General features: G+C 32.0%; 1 protein-coding gene and 1 pseudogene across 12 annotated transcripts in view; both read left to right on the top strand.

Annotated features, from left to right (window-relative positions):
* PTPN13 (protein tyrosine phosphatase non-receptor type 13) overlaps positions 1–19,966 on the top strand; it is a 168,479-nt gene that overhangs the window by 39,155 nt on the left and 109,358 nt on the right. For all 12 annotated transcript variants that reach the window (XM_039845781.1, XM_039845783.1, XM_039845790.1 and 9 more), the window contains exon 3: positions 16,294–16,472. In XM_039845781.1, the coding sequence (XP_039701715.1) occupies positions 16,294–16,472 (179 nt within the window). The remainder of the gene's footprint in view (positions 1–16,293; positions 16,473–19,966) is intronic.
* LOC120588352 (T-complex protein 1 subunit beta-like) lies at positions 6,392–10,591 on the top strand (annotated as a pseudogene).

The following is a 19,966-nucleotide window of genomic DNA, read 5'->3' on the forward strand; positions in this document are numbered from 1 at the left end:
CATAACATACTGGCACATTACAATAAAGAGACTCACTGGATGTGTCATAAAATTAATTGTGAGGCAGCAAAGTCTGAGACACTGTCCAGTAGGAGTTGGTTACTGTAAGATCTTCAGTCTAATTCACAGAGTAACATCAGTAATATAGAGAAATTTAATTTGGATTCTTTGGCAGTCTGGAGATTACTAACTATTCTGATTGCCAATTGGAAATTTTATTTGGAAGAAAATTATGCTTATTTGATTTAGGTTATCTGAAATCTTTGATTTTTCATTTCTTGTATTTGATAGCACAGTGTCTTTTTGCCACAAGTTTTTCTCCTTACTCTTATAACAAACTGAAATTTAAAAATTACCAGTTTCCCCTGATATTTGAAAGTAGAGCATTCCTATGAAACCTTTTGTTAAGCCAAATGGCATAAATCAAAGAAGCAAGTGCCATTTAATTTCTATGGAAACATTTTTGAGTGTTCCCAGACCCCTAAAATAACCTACCAAATCATACCAAATATATTTAATTACAATCTAGTTTTCTACTAAACATAAGTAACACCCTTACAAGCTCTCTTAGGGTTTTCTGATATCTTAGGACACATTTTTGTAATGTATGCAAAATAAGTAGAGATAAAGCACAGATGCTCACAGACACAGTTCGAAGCTTCACCATCTTGATGCTGCGCTGCTGAATGTGATCCCGGGGACTCAGCTTGGCGGAGCCACTCTCTCTGCTCCAGTTGCGCTGCCTGTAATACAGCTAACTGCAGAAGAAAGGCCGAATGCTATTTTTATTTTTTACCTTTTTTGATAAAATACAAGCTAAAATCTTCAGATTTCTTTCAGTTAGCGAAAACAAGTATTAATGTTGATCTTTCATAAAAGCAGAGTAAAATAGACTTTCGAAAAACGGGTACTTATATTAGTTTGTTTTTTTTGTGGATGAATGGTGTTGGTCTTGGTTCTTTAGTAAACACCTGTATGAATAATGCCAGAATTGTTGGGAGGAGGGAAAAAAAAAGGCAAAATATGTTGGCCTCCAAGAAGTTTGTTGTTTCTAAAATGTGTTTTCCTTGTCTTTGTGTTTCTGTGTCTGTTATACAAATCTTTGTTTTAGATCATATGGGTGGCTTTTTCCTCCTGTCTTTTTGAACATGTATGTTGCTGCTGTGTCTTTTTTAGTATTTAAGTGAAAGTTGACATTCCTATGAATAAAAGCCTGGAAATAAGCATTTCTGCTGGGGTTATTGAACATAAGTCAAGAAAATTATCTATTTCTTCATTGTTTTGAGCCTCCTAGCAATCTTTTTAGCCTTTTTTTTAAAAAAATAAACTTGTAATTATCACTCATAGAATAACGATACCTAAGGATGACTTTACTGAAAGACACCATATGCAGTTGAGATTCTCTTCAGAAGAGAAAAAAAATGTAAAACTTTTTTAAAATGTGTAATTCCAAACATTTAGATGATAGTGATAATAATTAGTTTTCCTTGTGTTATGTTTCTTAGTTTTATTGTCTTGTGATTATTAAAATGTGATCTGTGATTACTTTTTAGAATTTTCTGAGATTCGGTTGTGGTCTATTTTTGTAAATAACCTGTGGGAATTTGAAAAGAATGTATTTTCTGTTTCTCAGGTATAAATTAAGTTTATTCATGTCTGTGCTTTGAAAATTTTTTTATATCCCTATTATTTTGTATACTTGATCTGTCACATTCTTAGGGTAGTTCATATCTCCCACTATAATGATATTTTTGTCTCTCTACTGTCATCATGTGTTTTCATGCAATTTTTTATGATAACATATAATGGTTCATGACTAATTTAAATGGATTGAACCTTTTATCGATATAAAATAAGTTGTTTTTTCTTTTTACTATTCACCTTAAATTCTATCTAGTCTGCTCTTAACATTGCTACCGCTGATTTCTTCTCCTTGCCATTTAGCTAGAATATCCTTCCTCCTTCATTTTCAAATTATCTGTGTTGTAACTTAGATGTTTCTTATATATAGTTGATAGCTGCATTTTACTTTTTTGGCCAGCTGAGATACTATTTATTAATTTGAAAAATAAATGTGGCCATCGAAATTAAAATTCTGGAGAAATTTTATTAAGTGTCTTTTCCTACTAATTATATACATCTCAGTTCATCTTATTAACTGATTGGAAAGCATAGCTTATGTCAGAAAAAAACATACATTTATGTTAGAAAAAACACATTTAAGATTTTAGCTTTTACATCATGGATAAATTTATGCAGGGGCTCAATGGTCCCAGATAATTAAAAACAATGCCACTCTCATACACATTCTGGATAATCTTTAGAGCTGAAATTATTGCCACCTTGGAAAAATTAGCTTACCATTATATTAGTTGCCCAAAACAGTGATTTTTTTTTTTTTAAGTTACTGAACTGTTGCTCTTTGCAGAAGATAGGTCTTTTGAATCTATGGGATTTTAAGGTATTAGAGTGGTTGGTTATTGTGAAAATTGTTTTTGCATAACTAATGAGAGGAAAAGACCTAATTCACAAGGATGTAAATCCCATATAAATCTCTTTAAGTACAGCCATTTCTGGTTCACTGTTTAATAAATAAATAATAAATTAGTGAAATTAGTAAATTAAACAGTTAAAAAGATAATAGAATAAAGCATTGTGATAAAGAGAAGTGCTAAAAAAAAAAAAAAGGTTCATTGTCTGAATAAAAAATTCAAAGTTACCAGAAAGTGTCCTGGAGGAATTAAGAAGACCCTGTCACATTTCTTATTGTTTTTGGACAACAAATTTAGATACAGTTTCAGAGAGCAGGGCATATAGAATGCTTTGGCTGTATTTCATTATAAACACTTGCTTGTTAGATGCATGAGTGAAAACTACTAGTTACTCCAGATAGCTAGGACAAATATCAAACTTCTCTGCTCTTCACTCATTAAAAAGTGTTTAAAAGATAGAATTTGTAGGTACCTGTTTTTTTTTCAAAAAAACAATCTTACTAGAGCATCAGTGATCGATTATTTTATCAGAAGAATCAAGTAAAATATCAGCAAAATTAAGTTCTTCCTGTTTTTGTTTTATAATTGCTTTCACTGAATAAATACTTTCATGGAAATACCCTTGCCATTTAAAGGGGAAAAAAACATGTAAGAAATATATAAACTCAAAGCCACATATACATATATATATATTTTTTAATGAAATTAAGCTCTTTGGGCTGGAATGATCTGAATCAATTTTACCTAACTAAATATTTTTAGAGATAAGAAAATAGGACCAAGTTTAAATGACTTGTAAGAATTAATATTGGAAGAACAGAAATAATGTAACTATTTTAAAATAAATCTTTATGAGCAATACCAATTTAGAGCTGTGAAATCATTTTATGTATACATGACAATAAAGTTTTTAAATTGATAGTTTTCCTATGAGCATAGCAACAGGATGTTTAGAAATGTATCATGTGACAAGTGACATCACTTTGTATTCTACAGATCTTAAAAGAATAATAAGGAAAATTATTAATAAAGTTGTTGGAAAATTTAATAACTACATGAGATGAACACCTGCAAAAAACAAAAACTACCAAAAGTTCACTCAAGAAAAAACAGACAATTTGAATTGTCTTGTATCTGTTAAGATGATTGAATACATAGTTTAAAATATCCCATAAAGAAAGTTCCAGGCCCATATTGCTTCACTGGGGAATTTTTTTAATTTAAAGAAGAAATAACGGCAATTCTATATTAAATGAAGAAGATTGAAGAGGAGGAAATACTTCCCAACTAATTCTATGAGGCCAACATTACTATAATATCAAAACCAAAGACATTAGAGAAAATAAAACTGTAGACCAATATACTTTATGAACATTGATGAAAAAATTCTTAACAAAATTTTAATAAATTGAATTCAACAATATGTAAAAGTGATAATACATCCTGATCAAGTAGATCCCAGGAGTACAAGATAGGTTTAACATTCACAAATCAGTCAATATAATTCACCACGTTTATGAACTGAATAGAAATAAAACCACGTGATCATCTCAGTAGATGCAGATAAAAACATTTGATAAAGTCCAATATTCATTCTTGACTTTAAGAAAAACTGCCAATAGAAAGGAACTACCTCAACCTGATAAAGGGCACCTATAAAATCTTCTAACTAACATCATACTTAATGGTTAAACACTGAATCTTTCCCCTTGAGGTCAGAATAAGGATGTCTGCTCTCATTACTTATATTCAACATTGTACTCAAAGCTCTAACTAATACATTAAGGCAAGAAAAAGAAATTAAAGGCATCCAGATTAGAAAGAAAGCAGTAAAAGTGTATGTATTTGAAAATTACATGAATGTCTACATAGAAAATTTGATGGAGTCTACTTTAAAAAAGCGTCTAGAACTGAGTTCAGCAATTTCAGAATATAAGATCAATATACAAAAATCTGATGTATTCATACATAGTAACAATGAACAGTTGGAAATCGAAAATTTTAAAAACCATTTTAAAATGGTAAAAAATATGTAGAACATGAATTATGAAAAATATAAAATAATTAAGAATAAATCTGACAAAAGATGTGAAGATCTATATAATGAAAACTAAAAAACAATACTGAGAGAAATTAAAGAAGACCTAAATAAATGGAGAACTATGCTGTGCCTGGATCAGAAGATTCAATATTATCCATATTCTCCAAATTCCCTATATATTCAATGCAATCCGAATGGCTTTTTTTTTCTTGTAGAAATTAGTGAGTTGATTCTAAAATCTATCATGGAAATTCAATAGACTTAGAATAACCAAAACAACATTGAAAAAGAACAAAGTTCGAGGATTCAAATTACCTTATTTCAAGATTTATTACAAAGCTACATTAATCGAAATAGATCAACGGAACATTGTAGAGTTCAGAAGGAGGCCTATATTTATATGGTCGATAGAGATGCAAAAGGTGGTCTTCTCCATGAATGGTGCTGTAAAAATTGGATATTCATATACTAAAAAAAGAAGGAAGTGAGTGGAGGAGGGAGGGAGGAGGGAGAGGGAGGAGGAAAGGAAGGAAGGAAGGAAGGAAGGTAGAAGGAAGAAGGAAGGAAGGAAGGAAGGAAGGAAGGAAAAACTTTGACTCTTACTCCATACCATATATAGAAACAAATTCAAAATGGTCATAGATCTAAATATAAAACTTAAAATTATAAACATTCTAGAAGAAAGCACAGGAGACAATGATTGTGACCCTAGGTTAGGGAAAGAATTCTTAGATATGATTCCAAATGCTCAATTCATAAGAGGAAAAAGTGATAAGGGAGACTTTATTGGAATTAAAAACATCTACTCTTCTAAACACATTGTTAAGAGAATGAAAGTAGAAGTCAAATGGTAGGGGAAAAAATTTAGCCAGTCATATAACGAAGGACTTGTATCTAGAATATATAAAGAATTCTCAAAACTCAGTAGTAAGAAAGAGACAACCCCCCAAAACTGGGCAAAAGATTTGAACAGATACTTTACCAAAGAAGAAATACAGATTTCAGATTTCAACTACTAATGTGAAATTATTAACCATCAAAGAAATACAAAAGTCTTCACATCATTAAGCATCAAGAAGATACAGATTAAAACTACAGAGATAGTAGTACACATCTATTAGAATGTATAAAATTAAAAAGACTGACCATTCCAGTTAGCAGGGACTTGGGGCAAGTGGAATTTTATACACTGCTAGTGGGAATGTATTGGTTGATATGTTTATTATGTTGATTGTGGTACTTGTTTCACAAGTATATTTATGTCAGAACATAAAATCATGTTCTTTCAGTTTGTGCAGTTATTGTATGTCAATTATACCTTAATAGAGCTATTTTTAAAAATATACTAAATATTTTCCACAAATTGTTTAGTTTTTAAATTTAGAGCTTGACCTTTTTCCTTATTAATTTGAAACTCTGATTTTAAAATAAAATGTTTTCCAATCAAATGCTTACCCTGACTTTGAGTCAGTGGTTTATTTTCCTCTTTATTAATCAAACAGCAGAAGTAGATTCCCTACTTTTTTTTTTTATTAATTTATCTTTTCTTGGTGACATTGGTTAATGAAATCCAGTAAGTTTCAGGTGTACAATTTAGCAGTAAAGCATATATATATATATTACATTGTGTGTTCCCCTCCCATAGCTAGATTTCTTTCTGTCACCACATATTTGACGCCCTTAACCCCATTTACCTCCCCCTTCCCCCACTCTTTGGTAACCACTAATCTATAGTCCATGTCCATGAGTCTCTGTTTGTTTGTCCTGTTCATTTATTGCTTTTGGGTTTGTATACCACATATAAGTGATATCATGTTGTTTTCAACTTTTTCTGTCTGGCTTATTTCGCGTAGCATGATTATCTTGAGGTCCTTCCACTTTGTCACAAATGGCAATATTTCATCTCTTCTTATGGAGATTCCCCACTTTTAAAAAAATAATACCACCTAGGTCACTTCTGGTTTCTTTTCCATCTGGTCTCAGGCACAAGTTGTGAGGGAGTAGTGTCTGTGCAATTCACATCCTCAAGGAGGAGGAAGTCTGGCAGATTCCTGTTTAGATGAAGGCTTTCTGTTGGATAAAAACAATTGGAGTAAACCAACTAAGCGAATTGAAAATGCTAAAATTCTTATTGCAAATACTAGTATGAATACAGACAAAATAAAAATAAAAATATTTGGTTCCCAGGTAGAGTTGATTCTACAGCAAAGGCTGCTGAAATAGAACATGCAGAAAAAGAAAAAATGAAGGAGAAAGTTGAATGTATTCTCAATCATGGGATAAATTACTTTATTAATGGGCAATTAATTTCTAATTATCCCAAACAGCTCTGGTGCTGCTGATGTTATGGCTATTAAACATGCAGATTTTGTAGGTATGGAAAGCCTGGCTCTTGTCACAGGCAGTGAAATTGCCTCTACCTTTGACAACCCTGAACTAGTGAAGAGTGGAAGTTGCAAGCTTATTGAAGAAGCCATGATTGGAGATCACAAGCTCATTCACTTTTCTGGGGTGGCCCTTGGTGAGGCTTGCACTATTGTTCTTCGTGGTGCCACTCAACAGACTTTAGATGAAAGAAAAAGATCTTTGCATGATACTCTTTGTGTTGTTGCCCAAACTGTGAAAGATTCTAGAACAGTTTATGGAGGAGGCTGTTCTGAGATGCTGATGACTAATGCTGTGACATAGCTTGCCAATAGAACACCAGGTAAAGAAGTTGTTGCAATGGAGTCTTACACGAAAGCACTGAAAATGTTGCCAACTATTATAGCTGACATTGCAGGCTACGACAGTGCAGATCTGGTGGCACAGCTTTGAGCTAACCATAGCGAAGGCGTTATAACTGCTGGACTGGATATGAAGGGAGGCACCATTGGTGAAATGGCAACACTGAGTATAACAGAAATTTCCAAGTGAAGCAGCAGGTTCTTCTGAGTGCAGCTGAAGCAGCAGAGGTGATTCTGCATGTGGGCAATATTGTCAAAGCCGCACCAAGGAAATGTGTCCCTTTAGGGTCCACAACCCCGTTAGGCATTCCTCTATGCTGTGATGCTCTGGACCAGTTCATAGGAAAGTTGTGTTTGAAAGACTTTGACTTCTTAAAGAAGACTGGAATCAAAGTTTATCTGGTTCTTATATCCTTAAATTTGGACAATTAGCTGTCCTTTTCTTGGTCTAACTTATTAGCTGTTCATGTTCCATAAAATTCACTTGATAAAAAAGTTCATTTCTCATGCTGTGCATCAAAACAAAAATTTGAACAATTAAAAAATAGTATCATCTAATTCTAATAACAGAATCATCTAAGTATATTTTAATTAATATTTTGAATTAAAATATTAATTCAGTAAAATGATGAGATAAAGAAGAAGAAAAAAAAACTTCAAGATACTGTGAAGACTTTTAAAATAGACACTGTTATAACTAGGCTGAATTTTGTCCTCCAAAATTCATATATTGAAGTCTTAACTCCCAGTGCCTCAGAATACGACTGTATTTGGAGATGACATCTTTAAAGAAGTAATTAAGTTAAAATTAGGCTGTAAAGGTGGGCCCTAATCCACTGTGAAAGTGTTCTTAAAGGGTAAGAAGAGAAAGTTAGGATGGACACACAGACAGAAGACCGTGTGAAGACACAGGGAGAAGATGGTCACCTAGAATCCAAGAAGAGAAGCCTTAGAGAAAACCAGCTCTCCTGGCTCCTTGATCTTGAACTTCCAGCCTCCAGAACTGTGAGAAAACAAATTTCAGTCTTTCAAGCCACCCAGTCTGTGGTATTTGTAATGGCAGTCCTAGTGAATTAATATAGGCAGAATGAAAAAAGTGAAATAAAACATCTAAAATATGTAGTGACTAAGTTTACACCTTTAATGGAGGTCTTAAACAACAAATTACACAGATTCTCTTTTCTTTTTAAATAGAAAATTAGTAAACTAGACAGTAACACTTACGAGATCATCTGGCTGTTAAAAATGTAAGAGAGTTCAGGTTCATGGAGGATTGAATAAGAAGTCCAACATACTGTAATATGAGTTCCAGAAGGAAAACTGGAGAGAATAGGAACAGAACAGTAATTATTTTAAAAATAAAAAAGAGGCAAAATTATCAAAGAATTTAACTCAACCTAGAATAACACTGTCTAGTAGAAATATAATATACACTATATATATAATTTGAAATTATCTAGGAGCCACATTAAAAAAGATTTTAAAAGAAACATGAAATTAATTTTAATATGTTATTTAATTCGATGTGCTAAAATATTTCAAATGTAATCAACGTGAAAAATATTAGTAAGATGTACACTTTTTTGTACTAAGTCAAAATCTATTTTACACTAATCTCAATTTGGACTCTAAATTTCATCAGGAATATTTAGATTTTATAAAGTATGCTGGCGAAAAAGAAGATTTATATACTCAAATTGTTCCAAGAATACTTAAAAGTTTTCTGATAACTGATTAGTATTGATTTTAAAATTTAAATTAAAATAAATTTAAAATTCAGTTTCTCAGTTATGTTAGCCACATTTCAAGTTCTTAAAAGCCACGTGTGGCAAATGGCTACTGCACTGGGATGTGCAGATGGAATTTGATGTCTTCATAAATTGCAGTTCAAGAAAAGAGTCAATAACATGAAAACAGAGTATTCACTATCAAAGAAACCCTCTTTGAAGAAATTACTGAAAGGTGTATTTTAGTAAGACGGAAATTTAACCCAGAAGGAAGAAGAAAGCTCCAAGAAGGAATGATAAGCAGAAGTGTGTTGATTAGTCAACATGATGTTTAATCTAAACAGCATTAGCTGTATAAAACCTTAATAATAATGATGTCAGCTTCAAAATTATAAATAAAATAACATTTAGACTGGTGTAAATGATGAGAATGAAAACAATTTAAAGGGTTGATTCTGTTCATGAGAATAGTAGAGATATTGACTTTAGAGTTAGCATAATCAAATATTCTTAAAGTTGGTAAGAATAATCATAAAACCAAAAGAGGGAAAATGTAAAACTTCCAGTCTGGTGGAACCGAAAGAGAATAAGTAACTCAATTCATGAGAAAGGAGATGAAGCACTGAACTTCGAATTTAATTCCTGACTTACTTTTTTAAGCCTTGAAAGGAAATAATAGAAAGTTTTTATGGATTAAAAGCTTTTGCGGAAATATTTGTATAATGTACGCAGCTTCTAAAAGACCAAAACCTAAGTAGTCTGTATTACGTTCCTAATTATCTACAATCATAATTTTGTCGATTAGCAAGGTGCATCAGTTGTCTTTGACATGCTACATCTTGCCCTGCATTTACAGGGCCAGAATTAACAGGTTCTTCAAGTTGAATGTGTTTGAACCTGATAAATTACGCCATTTGTTCTCTGGAAACAAACTATAAAACATTAAATTATTTTAATATCTAGCATTCTTAAAATGAATAATGTAGGTTGTTTAACAAGTATATGAAGCACTTAGAGTAAACCTGTCCTATTCCACAAATACACAGTCAATACACTGTGTTTTGATTTGAATTTATTTTGGCTCTAGATGTTACAAACAGACCATTTTATAAACTTTAAGTTATACATTTAGAAGGAAAAGTTGCTATGGGTCATGTACTCTAGCTCTGTACTTGCTAATGTATGTCATTTTACTCACTATATTTATTGTTTTAATTTATATACTTATAGGGGTTTTTAAAAATATTGAGATATAATGTATACAGTAAAAGGCATTATTCTTAATTGTACAGCCTGATGAATTTTATGAATGTATACACTCATCTACTCACCACTGGGTGCAGGAACATTTCTAGCACCCAAGAAGTCTCCCTCATGTTCCCTTGTAGTCAGTAGATTTGGGGTTACCAAGAGTAGTCATTATTATGACATCACATAGATTAAATTTAAACATCATACAAATAGAATCATACAATGTGAACTCTTTTGTGCCTGCCTTTTACTCAACATTCTGACTAAGATTTATCCACATTATATAACTAAGCTATTTAAAGAAAACTTTTTACAATTATTTCACTACTTTTTTCTCAAATATAGAAATTAAAAGGTGGCTTTATGCCTCGTATCATTTAGTAACAAGTTAAGATTTTTGCTTTCTTTTTTTAAAATTAATTTTTTTTTTCTGTTTTGTTTGTTCATTTATTTTATTCCACATATAAATGATATCATATGATATTTGCCTTTCTCTGCCTGACTTATTTCACATAGCATAATAACCTCTAGGTCCATCCATGTTATTGCAAATGGTAAGAATTTGTTCTTTTTTATGGCCGATTAATATTCCATTGTATCTTTGTACCACATCTTCTTTATCCAGTCATCTATTGATGGGCACTTAGGTTGCTTCCATATCTTGTCTTTTGTAAATAATGCTGCAAGGTTTTTACTTTCTTTGGGTGTTGTGCATCAGTCATGGTTAACATTTTTATGAGAAACGTATCCTTAATTTTTTTTTTTTTGGAAAATGGAATAGTTTACCATTCAACTAAGCCTCCCCCTTCCTTTTCTTTTTTTTTGAATATGTGAAAACAAAGTTATAAACCATTTTGTTTAGTATCTTGGCATGAAATTTTGGGGTGTGTACTTTTTATTGTTGAGGATAAATGTTAGTGAAAAAGGTGGAAACCAAATATATCAAAGGAATAAAGTGGGCAAATTCCTCAGAATATGATAAGAATGCCAAGAAGAAATGAAAAGAACGGCTACCATTTCTTACATGCTGTTTCGATCAGGGGGCCAAGGAGGTTTGCTGAAGAAGGCGGCAAATTCTTAGAGACTTGCTTCCTTCTACCCATATTGTCCAGCCCTTTAAGCCCTGTTGCTTTTAATAACCATAACTAATTAGTTTTACTAATATTTTTTATTAATTTTTACTAATATTTGCTAATAAGATTGCCTGTATATCACTTTTGTTTAACTCAGATCTCATTAGTGTTTTGTTATCAAGATGCATGATTTGGAATTACCTCAAGTCTTGCAAGTATATAATAAAACAAAACTACTGGAAGCCTAATTGATCAGAAGCCATATCAAGATTCCAGGGGTTGTAGCTTAGATATGTGGTTTGCACATGTTTAGTGTTAAATTAAAAAAAAAAAAAAGGGAACAAAAATTAAAATATAGCATGTGTTTTTGTGTGTGACTAGGTATGTTATTAAGAAATAAAAATACCTTTTATCTCCTACTATGTTGAAGAAATCTCATAAAATATATCAATTTGGAATGACAAATTTGCATTATTTCATGTTATGAAAATGCTTTAACTTCTATGACAAATACAATTTTTCTGAAACTATATGCTGATACTATAGTTGATATGTACATTCAAATAAATATCTTCATTTGATAATTTGTGTTATACCTGAAGAAAATGACTAGGCACGGTGAAATACCTGTTTCATGTGCATAGTTACTCAATCAGTACTAATTTGCTAAATTGGGGACCTATGCTAACTAGAAATTCCATATAATAAATAAATTAATTTCTAAGGAATTAAAGAAAAAACATTAGTACTATTTTAGGATACTTTGTACCTTAAATCATATGTATTTACAATATGACCTGTAGATAAGAGATCCCCTTTCTCTCCCGCAAAAAAAAAAAAAAAAAATTCCAATAGATCTAGAATAGAGCAGTTTGATAATTTGATCTAATATTCTAAAATTTATAGTATTTGTTATGTACTGTATGTTCTTTGTCTTCCATTGGCGGTGGCGGGGGGAGAGGTGGAGGGGGAGGATAAGTAGATGGTTGAGAATGAACTTAAGTGAATTTTCTTTGGTGTATTATGTACATCTGGTATCTTCAGAAAAAAGTTTTATTAAATAGTAATAGGTACCACTTTTGTATACTACTTAACTGTGTGCCAGGAACAGTTCTAAGTGCTTTTCCTATTAAGCCTCATAACAACCTTATGTATAGTGTAAGAACTATTTACAGATGAGGAAATTGAGGCACAGAGAAGTTAAGTAACTTATTTAAGATCATAGTGTAAGTTGTAAATGTCAAACCTAAGAATTTGAACACAGGGGCTCTGGGTTCATTCTATACTTCCAACCATTATATGATACTGCCTCTCTTAATTAAATGAGACTACATACTAAATTAATGAAGTCAGATATTAAAAGGAATGAAACAAAGCCGACAGTTTAATATCTTTCCAAATCTCCAAATCTAAGTTTAGAGATTTGTATGATTAGCAAGGTCTGGGACCTACTACCCCAGAATATAACTTCTTGAGGACCAAAGGCTTATAGAAGTTTATAAAATGTTGTTGAATGATTGGTTGTATCAAGAAAATTTACATGATGCAAAATGTCTTTGAAAACACAATCATTATCAATTTATGTAATATAGATGTCTTAATTCTAATCATCTATACAATTTTACTTTCAAAAAGGGATTGGCTATTCTGTTTCATATTAGAGAAACTGAAATTTTAAAAAGTAGTAACACAATTTATGAAGAATTAATAAAATTTTAATTGAGAATCAATCTATAGTATGTACTGTAATTTCCAGTGATCCCTAAATAATTTATCACAAAACTTTACTATCAAGAAAATGTTAAAATACAGGGGAAATATTCTAAACTATTTATTTTGTTTGTGCATTGTTATACCAGTTGATTGATTTAACAATGTATGTATATTTTAATGCACATATAAACTGAATTTTTGAGAGAATTCTGTATTATACTGTAACTTTATCTAGTCCTTCAGAATTTAGAACAGTGGCCTCTGCATAGATTTTTTTCTCAAGAACCCTGATAACACATATAAAATGAGAAGACTACAATTTCTCTATATGTACCTAAATAAGCAAAGAGATTTTTTCTGGTCAAAATGGTGTCATCGTTGTCCTAAGTCTTTAAATGATTTCCTGATACTTTTGATTAGTGTTTCCTTATCGTGTTTGTTACCCAGTTCTGATCATTTCTCTAATTTTTATGCTATAATTTGAAGCCCAACAAATAAAATGAAGGGGGACCATTTAAAGGAAATGGTAAGATCTCTCGGGGGAAAAAATGCATGGAGGTGGGTCTTAGTTTAAGAGAACAGTAGAAAGAAGCGCTAGGCCATTTCTTTCTTTATCAAATTTCTGTTTATTTCTAACTTTGCCACTAGCTGTTTGAAATTCTCTTTAAGCAACTTTTTCTGTGGAATGTTGGTAAAGTCTATAAATAGAGTTATGTGACTACTATAATCAGTTCACATCAAATTTACTCTTTCATAATAATAGCATTCTTAAGGACAATCATCACACAACTAAAACATTATAGAACCTCAAATTACAAACTTCTCGAATTCCATTTCAAAATATTCTTTTGTTAGCATTCTTTGAAGGATTTTGAATACATTTGCTTTAAATTCCTTTTATTTAGAGGAGAGTGAATTAGATTGATTCTAGCCACAATTCTAACCTCACAATTCTAGCCTCACTTGTATGTTTGCATAACACTTTACCATTATTTAAAAATATATTTTGCGGTTTGTTTTCTAAAGAACCCAGTACTTATATGTCATGTGTGTGTGTTGGGAATTTGACAGCAATGTAGTTTGTTGTCACAGCTGCTTTAGCTTTATTAAAAGACATTTTAAAATCACATTTGAAAATGATAAAAATATTTGTGTCATTTCTATGTGTGTGTGTTTGTGTATATATGTGTGTTAAGCAAAAATATGACCCACCTTGGTAATTCTGTTTCTCACTGCTGTCCATAATTCCTCTGTCCAAGATTCTTCGTTTTCCATGTACAAACTTGATTTCCTGTTCACACGCCTTTGCTTTGGCTGTTTCTTCTCTTCGAAATCTCTCCCTTAACCATGGTCAAATCTTACTCATCTAAAGGGCCACATATAAAAAACGAAATTAATTATCTCTTTATTGTAGTTGAAGTAATTTTGCTGTCTTCTGGATCCTTTTTATATTCTCCTTTATACTTTATACTTTCCCTCTTGTATTTATTTATGTATACATTTTATCTCCCAAAAGTACTTGAACTCTATGAACAAATGACCTGTAATGTTGGGACGATCCTGTTTAAATATGCATAGTGCTTAAATTATGGTGTATTGTAGATGTAGTAAATTATGGTGTACTGGAGATGTAGTAAAAATAAACAAAATTCTGTTGTATAAAGCAAAAAGGTTAAAGATAGAGTTTTTGCCAGAGTAGTAATCATTTTGCTGATTTTGGTTATGCTGGTAAGTGAATAAATCTCATTGTAATTTCAGAGTGATAAGCAATTATGGATTGCTTTCGCTTTCAACAGTTTGTGTTCCATTAAAACATATTTTGCCATAAAAATTGTGAGCCATGTTTTTAGCAGTCTGATGTGTGGATGGGTTGGATTATGGGGACCATTGTTCTGTAACTCAGCTTCAGTGCAACATAAGATGTGCCGACTGATTAAAAGATGCATTCAAACACATTTTTCTTCCTAGATGCAGTTATTAAAGACATATTTCAGATTTACAAAAATGCAATAGAGCATATATGGTTGGTTTTTAATCTTCAAAGAAGGAATGAATTTTAATAATTTACTTTTTTATTGACGTAAGTCAAAATCTGATGATCAGAATCTTGGCCATAGATAATGGTTAATATGTCATCAAGGATGGATGATTCAGTTATAATAAAAATAGCTTTCAGAAACATAAACACTGTGTGTTGATAAACTGTTCCGTAGACTTTTGTTAATTTCTTATGACTTGACTCAGATATCACGAGAACCCATTCAGATTGAATAATAATAATATTGGCATTCACAAGCCTTTTGTGACTTTCCTATAGCAGTTTCTTGAGTCTCTAATCCAATTAACTTAGCAGTTATCTTAGAACCCATATTAACTTCTTTTTGAAATGGGAGTTCCCTCTACTACTATGTTCATTTTATTGAACCTAATGTATAGCTTTACTTTTAGAAGGAGGACGGCTGAAATCTTAAGGAATCTTTTGAACACTCTTAAGTGAGCTCTCAGGCACCCATACAGGCAAGCAAAATAAAGTTAGAGACCTGATTGATCATAGTTGATAGTACAGAGGCTGCCTGAAATTCTAATGGAATAACGAACCAATGCAAACAAGACAATATCGAATTTCAAACAATATATATTTTAACACAAAAATAGAGACTTTCATTGTAGTTAGAAACTTTACTAGTTCCAAATGAATTATCAAAAGGAATTCTTTTCCATCAGTTTCAGAACACTATAGTTTAAATCAGGGAATCTTACCCTGGAATTCATGAATGGGCTACGAGAAGAGCCATGAACCCCTTTTGTATACAAAGTTTGTTTTTCTAAACAATTTCTTTGAAAGAGATCATAGTTTTCAACAGATAATCAAAAGAATCCATGATCCCTCCCCAGAAGTTTAAGAACTACTGATCATTATCCATATATACATATATGTATATGTATACGTTATATATATCACTGTGATAAAGCATTTGAACCAAGTTTAATTCTTATGATTGACAATGATAGCTCTTTATAGTTTCTAAGATCTACCATCTAAATTTTGAAAGATTAAGCTTAATCAAGGCATTATTGTTATAATACTAGCGATAGTAGACATACGAAATTTTCTTTTTGTAGCATGCTGATTTGGTTTAACTGTACAATTAACCGTATAAATGAATAGGCTCAGATATTCATTTAAGTGATCTGTGGTTCCTCTGATATAATTCTAAGCAACTGCAATTGTCTTCCTTTTTCTTTTTATTCTGTGTGGTTATAAACCAGTAAGCATAGCTGATCCTGCTGCCCTCGGCTTCATCATTTCTCCGTGGTCTCTGCTGTTGCTGCCATCTGGTAGTGTGTCATTTACAGATGAAAACATTTCCAATCAGGACCTTCGAGCGTTCACTGCACCGGAAGTTCTTCAAAATCAGTCACTAACGTCTCTCTCAGATGTTGAAAAGGTAACTGTTAAGTCTTTTTTCCTTGAAAAAAATGCACTGAACTTAAAAATAACTGTGTTTCAAGAAGTTCATATTTATTTTACTTAAGAACTCAAAATTGTTTTATAAAAATTAATGAATCTAAGAAAAATATGAATAAATGTGAGCCATTATTAATTGATGTTTACAAATACTTATTAAATACTCACTGTATATAAAACATTGTACTCATAAGGAAGATACAAATGTAACTAGAAAATTGATCCAGATCATATTATGCTAAGTGAAGTAAGTCAGAGAAAGACAGATACCATATGATTTCTCTTATATGTGGAATCTAAAGAACAAAATAAACTAATAAACACAACAGAAACAAACTCAGATACGGAGGACAAACTGGTGGTTGCAAGATGTGAGCGGGGTAGGAGGGCTGGGTTAAAAGGGCAAAGGGATGAAGTACAACTTGGTAGTTACAAAAGAGTCACAGGAATGTGAAGTACGGCATAGAGAATAGAGTCAATAATACTGTAATAACTATGTATAGTGCCAGGCGGGTACTAGAGTTATCGGGGAGAATCACTGTGTAAATTATATATATGTCTAACCACCAAGGTGTACACCTGAAACTAATGTAAAATAATATTGAATGTCAACTCTAATGGAAAAATAAACATTAAAAATAAATAAATAAAAGTTAATTAATTAAAATTTTAAAAAGTAAAATTGATCCTGATCAACACATATAGAACACATATATGGTAGAATAAAATAAATGCTATATAGAGGTATAAATATTTGGGGAGTCTAGAGGAGGAACAATTAATTATTAGTGTAGAACAAGATCACAGAGAAGGTAGTATGTATGTTGGGCTTTGTAGAATGAGTAGAATTTAGAAAAGTGAAAATAGGTGGAATTGGGCATTTCACTCAGGGTTATTAGTATGTGGAATGACAGGTAAGAAATTAACCACTGTGTTGGGGGAATGTTTCGCTAGACCAACTAGGCTAGAGCATTAGCTACCTGGAAGGCTATAGGTAGGGAAAGAAAGGGAAGCTATAGGTCAGGATGAAGAAGATTTTAATGAAAGAACTTGAGACTTTCTTCTCAGGCAGTGGAGATTTATCATATTTTTAGGAGAATGATATGATGAGATTTGTGACTTCAGAAGGTAAGTTTGACAAAAGTGGATAACTACATTAGATGAAAGATTGTGTAGGAATCTAACTGTAAAGTTTACTAATTTAGAGAAAAGAACTGAATACAAGATACAGTGGAAGCAAAGCTGACTGAGTTTGACAATTCATTTGATGGAACAATGAAGAAGGAAAAGTTTATGATAGAAATAGTCAGTCTGAGGAAGAAGAAGATCTTCTTCAGAAGGAGATCTAATTTCATTGCCAAGGCTGTGAAAAAAATTGGAACAAATATATATTGTGTATGTACCTGGCTGTGATAATTTACATATGGAATTTTAGAGAATTCAGTATTGGCTATGAATGTAATCTTCCATACAACATTCCACAGAATTGTGAAAATTAACCTAATAATTTCCTAAAGTAAAGTTGTTAAAAAGTATGTGCATTTAAAATTTTGCTATATGTTGCATAATTCCCATCTAAAGGAATTGTACTAATTTATCCTTCCGCCAACGATACGAATGTTTCTCCCTTCAGAGAGGGAGAGGGAGAGAACGAGAGAAGAAGGAGGGTTGTGGGTGCAGAGAGAGAGAAAATGAATGAATGTGTGTGTGTTGATTAAGCTAGAGGACGGTACCTTGATTTGAGCCATCGATTTTGTATCTGAAAAAAGACTGACGAGAATTGATAGAGAATCCATGGTTAAATTTAATACTTTTTATAGTCTATGAGCTTACGAATTTGGGGAGGAACACACAACCATGAAAAGAGACAAATGCTATGAGGTAGAGGTAACGCTTAAGTCATTAGCCCTAAGAAATTTCTCATTACATGAAATGAGAAAGAAGTAAGTAAATGAGAAGTAAGTAAGTAAATAAATAAATAAATAGTAGTGAGTGCTTACTAAGACCTTGATGCATGAAAATGTTCCCTTCATTCAGTGGAACTTGTTTTATAAACTGTACACATATAGTTGCATGAAAAAAAAAATTACCTACTACCAGATATATAAATAAGCACTTTCATTTATCTGCCTTAAAATTTTATTTTTCAAGATAGCATGCCCCTTTAAGTAACTAGACAGGTGTATGCAGGTCACACTAAGCTTTTTAATCCTCTGGCTTTTTCCTTTTACTGGATAATCGTCTACTTCCTGCTTGCTTGACACATGGTGTGTTTATTTGGCAATTCTTTTGAAATCACTGTGATGAGATTAGAACCTGAATCAATTTCTTGTGATTTCTCTTTGAGACTATTGATATACTCCAGTGATTTGTGCTAGATTCCTGATAAATAAAGGAATATTTGTTTCAATGTTCGTTACCACTAACGTGCAGTCTTAATATCAAGAATTGTGGCTCCTACCATCTCCACGCTTCTTGAAAATCAAGGATCATCTTTAGAAGCACATACCCGTAAATCTACTTCCTCAACTTTGGCAGAAGCTTCAAATGAACTTGTCAAAAAAAAAAAAAAGGCTAAATGTCCTTAACCACACTCTATACTGTATTTATTCTATGTTAAATCTTATTAATTCATCCTTTCTCCTCTCCTTCCCATTTGTTCATTCATTCATGCATAAATTTGACAAGTGTACTCATCATATGCCAGTACTCTGTGAGTCAGTGAAGAAGAAATTCAGGACTGTCTAGTAGTGGAGTCTAACATGTAATTACACAATTAAATTGAAAACTTAAAATGCTAGGGTTGTGGAGATATCACCTCACACCCATTAGGATGGCCACTATCAAAAAAACAGAAAATAATAAATGTTGACATAGCTGCAGAGAAATTGGAACCTTTGTACACTCTTGGCGGGAATGTACAATGGTGCAGACATTATCGAAAACAGTTCCTCAAAAAAATCAAAAATAGAATTACTGTGTGATTTAGCAAACTCACTTCTGGGTACATAGCCAAAGAATTCAAAGTAGGATCTGGAAGAGATATTTCCAATCTTGATGAGATCATGGCAACATTATTCTCACTAGCCAAGAGGTGGAAGCTACCCAAATGTCCATCAATGAATAAATGGTGAATGGTATATACGTATATAGAATATTATGCAGACTTTAAAAATATTATATGTATATAGAATCATATAGAATATTATACAGACTTTAAAAAGAAGGAAATCCTATCACATTCTACAAATGGATGACCCCGAGGACATTATGCTAAGCAAATAAGCCAATCGCAAAGGGACAAATACTGCATGATTACATTCATATGAAGTATCTAAAGTAGTCAAATCATAGAAACAGAAAGTTATAGAAGTGGTTACCCAGGGCTGGTGAGAGGGGGAAGGAGGAATTAGTGTTTAATGGGTATAAAGTTTCAGTTTTGCAAGACGACAAAGTTCTGGAAATCTGGTACAC

Source organism: Pteropus medius, unplaced genomic scaffold (assembly GCF_902729225.1).
Source record: "Pteropus medius unplaced genomic scaffold, Ma_sr-lr_union100, whole genome shotgun sequence".
Lineage (NCBI taxonomy): Eukaryota > Metazoa > Chordata > Mammalia > Chiroptera > Pteropodidae > Pteropus > Pteropus medius.